We start from the raw sequence: 11,273 nt of genomic DNA, 5'->3' as shown, positions 1-11,273 counted from the left end.
TGAGGGACTATTTCTCGTAATTCATATGCAAGCCTGATGTTGCCGGTACGCTTGGCTTCACTTCTTACCAGAAATGTTCCGCAGCTATTTGCAGTCTTGCATATGGAGTTGCCGGTGATCTTATTTATGAGTACTTGGAAATGACCAAGACTAAATGTCATGATTTGATGTACAATTTTTTATAAAGTCGTGATTGCGGTGTTCGGCGCTATTTACATGTGAGAGAGCCATATGTTGATGAAAGTACCGGACTGTTGTCGATCCACGAGGCAAGGGGATTTCTTGAATGATTGGAAGAATATATTTTATGCATTGGGAGTGCAAGAACTGGCATTTTGCATGACAAGAACAGTAGGAAGGCCTCCATGACCAATCAGTAAGAGGCTTGTAGGAAGGAGGCTTGTATGAAGGATGTGGAGCGGGCCTATGATGCGCTCCAATCTCGGTGGGCTATTGTTCGACACAATGTAGAACATGGAGCGTTGAGACCATGTGGGAGGTTATGACCTTTTGTGTGATGGTGCACACCATGATTGTTGAGAATGAGCGTGTTGAAGGCCTCCATGGCCAAGGGTGCCAATTTCAGGGTGAATTGGTTGCGCCACAGCCTAGGGCATCAACTTTTGAGGAGTTTCTCCATGTGCATCATGAAATATGTGATCTCCACACTTACAATCGAATTCAACGGATTTTATTAAGCATCAATGGGCATTAGCAGAAACCAGTAGTCATCTCATTTTTTTTGTTTTCATGTGAACCATGTTGTTTATTTGGTGGACTACATTGATTGTGAAATATGTTGTTTATTGGATGTGAGAGGTTTTAAATTAATTTGGTTGCAACATTATTGTTTTTGATTTTTATATGAGCCACTTGGGAAAAACCGAGAAAGAGATCAGGGTGGACTAAACACGTCGCGGCGCTGGATCTGTCGCCGACCCAAACGGAGAATGTGGGTGACATAGCCAATTTTCTTTCCACAACGTGCGTGCCAGAGGAAGCTTGCTGATGGCGGGAGCGAAATTTTTTGTAGGAGTGCGCTAACGCTATATGGGCCGCTAGAGAAACGATAAGGCTTTTAAGAGGAGAATTATGTGCCGCCATGTCCTATGAACTAGCCATATTTGTGTGTACAAATGGAACTTTCTAGTACCTCCATACTACCTCCGTCCCGGTTTACAGGGCCTACGCGTATCCCAAGATTATCAATTGATCAATATAATATAAGTTTTAATAGTAGCTAGGTAGCATCTTGATGAAATGCAATTTGATAGTAGTTAGGGCTAAACATTGTTAATTTACTAGTTCATATTAATTTTAGATGCTACCTATTAGTTCCATATGATGCATGTTAGTTCCTTGTATTATGCGCGTAGATCTATATGATGCATGTTTGTTTACCACAACACTATAGGGCATGCAACCAAACATGTTGACGACAAAAAAAAGTGCAAGATAAGTTGAAAATGAATTGTTGGCAGCCAAACTAGATGCACCATGAATTTGGATTGGCCCCTAGTAAATCGGGTGCGAGCAACCAAACTGACCCTAGATGTATTGCCAATCAAGTAGTCACTCGATTTGACTTATGCTAGTTGTTGAAAGTCGGTGGATTAGAGATTCTCTAACAGATCTCCTAAAACAGGAAAATTTTGACCCATCCAAGAACGTTTGACATTTTTTTCTAGAACATAAACACTGTGGGCACCTTTGCTTCAGATGAGACTTTAGCAATAGGTTAGAGCTTATGTAAATACAACATCTGATTTTTTTTAATGTACACCCTCAAGTTTTATCAGACTTTAGCAACGATAAAGCTCGTGAGTTTCAACATGCCTCCCCCCCCCCCCCAAAAAAAACAATTCTTTGCTAGAATCAAACCGTCTTTATCTTACCATATGATTGAAATATGCATGGCATTTGAACCATATGTTTTTCCTATTTCTATACCTTTTCTATCATATGGATCAAAAGAGCCCTTAAGATTTTCCTTGGTATTATCACTATATTATTTCTTGAATCGCCCTCTCCCTAGAAATAATGGGCATATTTATGATATCTAATTTTGTGGTACCATTTTTTTATGCACACTTTTTGTGATGTCATATGCCCAAATTTCTACCATAATAACATCAAATAACCCTAAACAAAGTTTTTACTACTGGTAACTTAAGTACTTTTAATGTAGTGTTATGAAACTACAGTAACTAGGCTTAGTAATCTATGTCGAGTCAATGTCATAGATGAAGAATTTTTGGCTCGTCTTTATAGCAAGTGAAGGATGCTGAAAGAAATATACGGACAGACCCATAAATTGGGACACTGACTTTCAAATTATTGGTATGCAAACAAATTGGATAAGATTTACAATCGATTAGAGACAGATCGATGAAAGGTCTGTTATTAGTACCTTGACACGAAACATGTAAGCTCGGTGGGTTTTCCAGTTCTTTGTCTTGTCCATGTATTAGCCACACATTAGATTGGCAACAGTTATATTTATCGAGATGTACATGAGAAAAAATTGTTGATTATTTTTTATAATTAAAAATATGTTATTTTTGGGTGGAGGGAGCATATCCACCCCGTAGCCAAATTAAATTTTAGACTTTGTTTGTGTTAAAAAAAATCATCTGAGCATCACTATCATGAAGACAATCAACATCGACCAATTTTTGCATAGAACCAAATAAGGTGTAGCCAATTCTGGCTAGAGTTGCCTCTGAAATCACAGTAGAAAAAAGAGAGCCCTCATACTAGGAAAAGAGGTGTTGTTCTAGCAGGAAATGATGCCCCCAAATTAAGCGCGTTGTATACGAAAAGTAATTTTTGATAAATATTTGATGCTTAGTCATTAGACCATGGATATTTGTTCAACCGAATGACAATGGTAGCATGGGATTTGTTAGGGTCGGTACAACTAGCGGTCTGATTGGTGTTTGGCATGTTGATACAAAGGCGTTGCATGTGATTTTTTTAGATGGATTATCCGTTTTGAGATCTTATGCAACCCGTGATTTGGAATAAACTGTAATACTATGTTCCATAAAGAAATAAAATGATGTATGCAACGATTGATGCAGAGGCTAGGACTACCTCTTTTCAAGAACAAATATAGGAGTGAAGATAGTGGTTATACTTTTGATGGTATTCTTATACTGGTATTTTGGAATCACCCTCTCCCTAGAATAATGATCATATTTATGATATTTCATTTTGCGGTAGCATGTCTCTTGCGTGCACACTTTTGTGATGCCATATGCCCAAATTTCTACCCTAGTAACGTTGAATCACCCTACACAAAGTACTACTTGTAAATTAAGTGCTTTTAACCTGGTGTGATCAAACTACAGTAGGCTATGCGAATCTATGTTGAGTCGACATCATAGATGGAGAATTTTTGTTTCATCTTTATGGCGAGTGAGAGATGCTAAAAGATATACATATATCGGGACAGATCGAGAAATTGAAGGACAGGGAAATCAATTTATATTGCAATGAAACATGTAAGCTCGGTGGTTTTCCCGGTTCTTTGTCCATGTATTAGCCACACATTACATTACATTGGATAATGTTGGACGGTTGTCAATTACGTACATTGAACTTTGCTTGTGCTACGAATTTTCACTGGAGACAATAAACATCGATCAATTTTTGCATAAAACCAAATCAAGCACGTAGTATATTACAACTCATTGCATATCTCCGGTTTGGAATGGTAACAACTTCAAAATTTGTCCATTGCCTAGCAAAAGTATAGAAACCAAAAAGCCTCCATCGCATGAAAACAGGTGTCTTGGGCTAAAGCATCTGTAGTAGTAGTAGAAAACGATCCAGAATTAGCAAACCTATGAGCAAGCAAAGCGCTAAAAGCAATGATGAACTCAGAAAACAGCATTTAGCTCCAGCCGAGACCCGCAGGCTTTGCTTTGCCGTGCATCGAATTTGGAGCTAAAGAGCAAAGGCTACATATACGTAGAAGAGGAAAAGCAAGGAACACCAGCAGCAGTAGCCGAAGAGGAGAGCAGAGGCCCCCAACAAAGCTTTCGCTTTATTCCCCTTCATATTGGCCTCCGTGCCTCACTCCCACCCCACACTGCTGCTGCTCTCCTCACTCCTCAGTCAGTCTCAGTCCGCCTGCTACTACTACCCCGTCTCCTCCTCCTGCTCGTCTCCTTGAACGCAGAGACCGCGCAGAGCAGAGCAGCGTGTCCTCGCACTGCACACCCCTCTCCCTCTCTCCCTCCACAGTCCTTCAAATCCTCCCGAGCTCCTGCGCTTGCATTGCGCGACGTGGCTCGGCTCGGCTCGCCTCTTGGTCGCCTCCGTGTCCTCCGCCGCCTCCCTCCTCGGATTCACTTTCAGGTGCTAGACCCCCATTAATTTCCGCTGTCCTGCTCCCTGGGCGTTTCTGTAAGGTAGGGGGGCATTAACTCCCGCTCGCGACCGGCATTGATCCGAGCGAGCGTCGTGAGCTGGGCAAGCCAGGCGAGCTGTAGGTTGGTGAGTGAGTGTAATACCACCTCCTCGGAGCTTTCTCTTGGAGGCCCGTGTCGCCTGGTGCCCTTTTGGCGGTCTTTAACCCTGGTCCTGGTCCCTGAATCTCGCGGTCTTTGCTTCCGTTCTTGATCTTGTCTGTTTTCCCCCAATTGAAGTACCTGCTTCATTAGTTCCTCTTGTTTCCCATCAATCCCCTCCCCTCTTCTCTTGGGATGCTGCCGCGGATTCTTGCTACTTTTGAGCTGCTGCCTGCTCGCAATTCTTAGGAATTCCGGCTTCTTTCTTGAGTCCATAGTGTGGAATCTTCCAAATAAGGGGTGAAAGTGAGAGAAGGAGAATCTATTCTCCCTTTTTCTCTAGGATACACTACTGTTCTTGAAGGGGTAGAAAGGGGAGAAGAAGAATTTGGAGGTTTTGAGGAGGGAGGTGGCGAATCCCTGGAGCTGCATGAGGAAGCACTGAGACGATGAGAGATGAGACTCCAACCAAGAACAGGGTAAGTGACCACACACCAGCAGCTTCTATCTTCATAATATTTTTTTCTCTGCCCAGTTCTGATCTTGTGTTTGCTCTTATTGGTGTGGAAAAAGCTGTCCTGGTCCAAGACCATCGTTAGGAAGTGGTTCAACATCAAAACCAAGGCTAAGGACTTCCATTCGGATTATGGAGTTGAAGAAGGTACTTGCTGTTAGCTTCAGACCACCTCTGTCAGTCTCAACCAGACGATGAGTTTCTGTTCTTTGCATGATTTTGTCTCTGTGCAAATATTTGGTTTTGTGTTATTCAGTGTTTTGGTTGACTATAATTGCGTGTTGTTTCCTGAAGCAAGTTTGACCTCTTGCTGCCCTCTCTTGTCTGATGTAGTCTAGTGACTTTTTTTTTATTTGTAAAACCAACCAAAACAGTCTTGAGAGTTGAGGCCTCAGTAAAAATGATTTTGTTTTGCCGTGTTTATCCTGAAAAGTTGTGATGCTCATTTCAGTGGGGATGCAGTGGAGGACCAGTTTCTCAGAGAGAGATGTATGCAAAGCCAAGAAGAGCAGAACAGGTACATTTTGCTTGCGTCCTCACAGTAACTACTGCATTTTCAGATCTTTCAACCCTTTCTGTTGGTGCAAAAATGACCAGTCAACATTGTGTCCTATGCATAACTGAATTATCTCTATGTTTGCTTAGAGAGGTTGCCAAGGAAGAGCTTCGATCGAGATTGTCGAGTAGGAAATGGAATCGATCGTGCTTATATCACGAACACACAGGACTACAGGTAAAATACATATTACTCCTGTAGTGTTCGGTAACAATTTGCTGACTACTATTGCTGAAGAAAACTAACTTCGATATGGCAATCCAAATATTTGTGCGTGTAGGGTCTTCGCTGGTACATGGAATGTGGGAGGAAGGTCACCATCTAGTCATCTGAACCTGGAAGACTGGCTCCATACTTCTCCTGCTGCTGATATATACGTTATTGGGTATAAGTCTATGCTGGTGCATCTGCTTAAAAAAGATATTGTTTGATGCACAAAATAGAAGACATCACCAAATGGTGCAAATAGATAATGAAATGTAACAAGTGTTGTTATCATGTCAGGTTTCAGGAAATTGTTCCTTTGAATGCTGGCAACGTCCTGCTGAATGAAGACAATGGTCCGGCGAAAAAGTGGGTTTCTCTTGTAAGGAATACACTAAATAACCTTGATCTCCAGGGCTCTGTTGCGTACAACTACCACACCCCGTCACCGGTTCCAAATCCTATTGCGGAGCTTAATGTCGACTTTGAACGATCATCAAGAAGAAGGAACTCCTCATTCTTCCACCGGCGATCATTTCAGTCCTTCAGTCGAAGTTCAAGAATTGACATGATGGATCCTCACTCCTTAGTGGACCGACGTTTCAGTGTTTGTGACCGGATTAGCTTTGGGAGCAGGCCAAGTGATGTTGACACCAGTATGAGATGTGGTGGGTCCTCTGATGATGAGAATATGGACGAGGAATCACCTGGTACTACATTCTTCTCACCAATGCCATGTGGATATGGTGCTCCACTATCAACCGATGACAATAATAGACGGTTGATTAACCCAAAGTAAGTGTCCTTGAAAATGAATATAAGTTATTTCTGCATGTAAGTTAATATTAGTTGCGAGACAAAGTAGCTAGATGACACAGTTCCCAGCTCTGTACTTGAATGTTGAAATTACTAACGTTTCATATGAAACGGCATACAGCCTTCAATCATCATTTGGAACAACAAAAAATTTCTGAACTATTCCCCAAAAGAATCTCTGAACTGAAACTCATATTTTCTATGACACAGCAGGTATTGCTTAGTTGCTAGCAAGCAAATGGTTGGAGTTTTTCTCATGGTTTGGGTGCGGAGTGATATAAGGGATCATGTGAAGAACTTGAAGGTGTCGTGCGTTGGTAGAGGCTTGATGGGATATCTTGGAAATAAGGTATTGTTTGCTATTTACTCAGTCCTTGTAGGTGTACAGTAGTCACTCCATTCCTATTCTTTTACATGTCCTTTTTTCTCAACTCAGGGATCGATATCAATCAGTATGTCTCTGCACCAAACAAGCTTCTGTTTTGTTTGCACACACTTAACGTCGGGTCAAAAAGATGGTGATGAACTTAGAAGAAATGCAGATGTGATGGAAATTTTGAAGAAAACCAGATTCCCGCATGCTCATAGTGCACGCAACGAGAAGTCGCCCGAGACAATTCTGGACCATGAGTACGTACTACTTCCAGCTCCATTATACACAATCTGGCTAGTGCACACAATGGAAGACCCTCACATATTTTGTTTCTTTCAGCCGTATAATCTGGCTAGGGGATCTGAACTACCGGATAGCTCTTTCTTATCGCTCGGTGAAGGCTTTGGTTGAAATGCACAACTGGAAACAGTTATTGGAAAAAGATCAGGTAAGCCATTTTGATCTGAACATATCAAATAGCTCCTGGAGCAACATGCGCAGCTACGGCAATTACATAAAGTGTTTCCCTTGTTTCTTACCGGAAATATTTTTGCAACAGCTTCGCATAGAGCAAAGGTTTGGGCGCGTATTTGCAGGCTGGAAAGAAGGGAGAATATATTTCCCTCCCACATACAAGTACTCGTACAATTCCGACAGATACTCAGGCGAAGATATGCATCCAAACGAGAAGAGAAGAACACCTGCATGGTAAATTTTTTTAAAAAAATACATAGGTTACTGATGTACAAGCATTTCTTTCCCATTTACTGACCAAACATTGTGTTTTGATTTTCTGTAGGTGCGATCGGATTTTATGGTATGGGAGAGGTCTAAACCAACTATGCTATGTCCGCGGCGAGTCTCGATTCTCAGACCACAGGCCCGTATACAGCATTTTCACGGCGGAGGTTAAACTACCGAGCCAGGCTCAATTCGGAAGCTTCACTCGTTCCAGCTCCCTAATGGGGGTGGACGAGCTACCGTTCCCAACTTACCCACGAAGCTACACAGATATCAATTTTTATTGATTGTGCATCCCCATGGAGCCAGGCCAAGGTTTGTATACTCTACATACCCTGCACTGCCGCATTGTTTATGGCTGATGCTGTGTCAGCTTCCCTGAATTCCATGTGGAAGGCATTGTGCTCATCATAGCTTCCACTGCAGACATTCTTTCTTCGGTAGCAGAGCGCACCAGCTCGTTCCTCCCAAGGTTCCAGCAATTGGAATGTTTCCAGATACAGGTGGTTCTGAAGAATAGGATTCCAGTGATGCAGATACTGAAGGAGATGCTTCTAACTGTAGATTTTTCTAGGTATGGTATATACTCGTGCACATCTCGAACTACTTTTAACGACTCTTTCAGCATCTACACATTAGCCGTTCTGGATTACTAATGATGCCTTTGCTGCGCTTCTCAACAGGATGATTTGCGCCGTTCTGCACAGTTTTGAGCCTGATCTTCTTCAGGCGCTGATTTCGTTTGGAACCAAACTAGAGAAAGGATTATTGGTCCCAAAACAAAGCTAGTACTAGGCACTAACAGCTGAAGCTAATTTGTGGTGTGGACGTGTGGTTTTGGATTTCCCTCCATGATACTCGGTAGATGAATACAACATTCCCTTTTCCTGAGCGATTTGTGACTCGGAAGGGAAGGCCTGTTTCCTCCATTTGCTTTTGCCTCCTGATGTAACGAGGAGCCACTTGGCTCGGCTCAGATGTTTTTTTTAGTAAAAAAGAAAAACCAGTTCTACCGTTTGTTCAGCGTTGGAACCTTCAGCTGGCTGTGCGTGATGATACTAGAGTGTTCCGGTCCATGCTTGGCTTGGCAAGGAATGATTCCAGCCAGGCTTGTGCACAAAGCAATGCTCTGAATATAAAACAAAGTGTCACGCAGAAGCTGCCCCTCTCTGCTGCTGCACCCTGCAGCCTGTCTGTTTTCTTTTGCCTTTGCCATGGGATGAAACCTACAGCTCATGGAAAAAGGGAAGGCAGAGGCTGTGTGCTTTGTGGGCAGGCCAGGGGACACGAAAGCAGTTGGGCCCGCCGAAAAAGAGAGAAGGCTCCTCGTCTCGGAGACTCGGATGCAGCAGGCAGGTGCTAGCACTCATCAAAGGGGAGGATGCATGCCAGGCCAAGAAGGCTCAAGCATGGACTGGTACGGCCGGTCAATTGCTACCACTCCTACTCCAGGACGAGTAGAACCGATGACATGCCTCTGACTGCCTTCCTTTCTCAAAAGGATAGAAACAAAAAGAGAGGAGGGGAGGGAGACCCTGCTCCTCCAAAGTAGGACCACTTGTTTGTGCTTTGTTCCTTTAATCTCTTTTGGTTTTTCACTTGGGGTATAAACCCTAGGCTGATCTCCATGGGTATCTTCATCGCCCGACACATTTCAAATACGATTTGTATCCGTTTCGGTACGTTTGTGTCGGGTCACGGGCATGAAACCGGCCGCTTCACGCCTATTATGGATTTGGGTCGGGGCCTACCCGAGCAGCTCGATGTTTTTTTTTTTTTTTGCATTTTTCATTCATAGGAAACCATAATTTACATAGTTTTAAAAAGATATATAAATATTAAAAAATAAGGCCTATTCTACTAGTCGTCGTCATGCGTCGGGACCACGAACATCAACATCGGCCATGGCTAGTCGGGTATCGGCGCAGGCAAATGGTGGACCAGCGGTGGAGGAGGCATGCCGTTGGTGGTTGTTGCTCCCGGTGTGCCCAAGAAGGCAGCGGGTACGCCATTGGGAGTTGTGGGGGGGATAGGATGGGGCTTGCACACACCACTATTCCCACGGTGAGGCCTCCATGGCCATCTTGGGAGGCATGACCGTTGCAACATAGCGCGATGAAGCTTGTGGCGGAGGTGCATGCGCTCCTGTGAGGCTTTCATGGCTAGCCTCCTTATCCACGCTTTGCGGGTGCATAGAGAGACGAAATGATTCATGCCACTCACCACCGCCAGATGAGCCCGAGTCCGCGCTATTTCCATGCCGACGAATATTCGCAGCCCAAATTTAGACCGCAGATGCATGGACGCGAACACACCAATCAGTCTGCGTTGGGCCGCTGGGTTGAGGTTTTTTCCATTTCTTGTCTACTCAAACACAAACAGTTATCTTACCACTGGAGATGCATTAAGTAAAGAGAGGAGGAGAGGACTGAATGTATGTGCCGAATATACTCCTTCCTTCGCCATGGTGTTACTCCCTCCTGCCCAAAATATGTTGCATATAAATTTTGATCAAAGGTAAACTTCATAAAGTTTAATCATCTATATTGATAAAAATATGAGCATAGACCACAAAATAATAATATTTTTAAAATTATTATGAAATATATTTCTATATTATATGCATTTGACATGGTAGATCTTTGTATTATTATCTACATCCTTGGTTAAAATTTGCACGGTTTAAGTTGCGCGAAAAATTATGCATAACATAAAATGGGCAGGAGAGAGTACCTGTCAATCGGAAATTGTTGATCACTGGCTTTATTGGGATTAGCTTAAGCCTGAACCTGACAGCCTCGAAACCAGCGGCGTCATGTGGCAAACAACTAAACAAGGGACGCGCCGTAGTCAGGTCGTGGTAACGCAAAAGTGAGCAGAGCAGGCAGGCAGCATCGGTGCCTGATGGAATGGCTCGACGGACGGGTTGGCGAATGTTGCTTGGGATAGTATATCCTCATCCCCGAACAGCTTTATTGGGATTAGCTAGCCTAACCGGAGAACCTCGAAATCAGCAGCTTCATCAGCCAAACAACAAAACAAGGCACGCGCCCAAGGCAGGAGATTGGCGTCCTGGCGACGCAAGATGGGCAGACTATGCGCATGATTGTGATTGCTGTAGAGAGTAAACGTTCGAGGGATTGATCGAAGAGTTTGATCGCCCATTGCCAGCCCCGAGGTTAGGCTACAACTGTCGCTATTTTGGGCATGACGAAGACGAGAGAATCCGCCGTACCTGAATCCTCGGCCGTGCCGGCAGACGGACGAGCGCCGCCGCCCCCCGACGTCCAGTCCCGCCGCCGCTCGTCGAACACCACACAGATTTCGCCTTCAACCGCGGCAGAGCGGCCGTGCCATTGACGCGCAGGTGTATCGTGGCTCGTGGGCCGCGACGGGTTTGGCGAGGCGCACCACCCTAGGCCCAGATCGGTCCGTGACATGGGCCATCACGGATGCCGTTGCCGTGTCCCGAAATCTATCTTTACTATTAAATGAGAGTTGGTCGTTTGACACTCAACACACTTTAGTGGTCGTCATTGGAAGCATCCGGAC

General features: G+C 44.0%; 1 protein-coding gene across 2 annotated transcripts; it reads left to right on the top strand.

The window, feature by feature from the left end:
- Positions 1 to 4,851: 4,851 nt before the first annotated feature.
- Positions 4,852 to 9,008, top strand: LOC124703883 (type IV inositol polyphosphate 5-phosphatase 7-like). Of its 2 annotated transcripts, none has more exons than XM_047236121.1 (13): positions 4,852 to 4,996; positions 5,091 to 5,178; positions 5,483 to 5,548; positions 5,677 to 5,764; positions 5,868 to 5,972; positions 6,092 to 6,586; positions 6,821 to 6,956; positions 7,044 to 7,237; positions 7,320 to 7,428; positions 7,540 to 7,688; positions 7,780 to 8,036; positions 8,148 to 8,295; positions 8,405 to 9,008. In XM_047236121.1, exons 1-11 carry the CDS (start codon positions 4,967 to 4,969, stop codon positions 8,006 to 8,008), a joined length of 1,689 nt encoding a protein of 562 aa, XP_047092077.1. In that variant the 5' UTR covers positions 4,852 to 4,966; the 3' UTR covers positions 8,009 to 8,036; positions 8,148 to 8,295; positions 8,405 to 9,008. The 2 variants fall into 2 exon arrangements, with proteins under 2 accessions (XP_047092077.1, XP_047092076.1); XM_047236120.1 differs by having other exon boundaries at positions 6,818 to 6,956.
- Positions 9,009 to 11,273: the final 2,265 nt, after the last annotated feature.

This window comes from Lolium rigidum, chromosome 3 (genome assembly GCF_022539505.1).
Source record: "Lolium rigidum isolate FL_2022 chromosome 3, APGP_CSIRO_Lrig_0.1, whole genome shotgun sequence".
Classification (NCBI taxonomy): Eukaryota; Viridiplantae; Streptophyta; class Magnoliopsida; order Poales; family Poaceae; genus Lolium; species Lolium rigidum.
The sequence above is the reverse complement of the archived record's forward strand: the minus strand, read 5'-3'. Positions and strand labels throughout refer to the sequence as shown.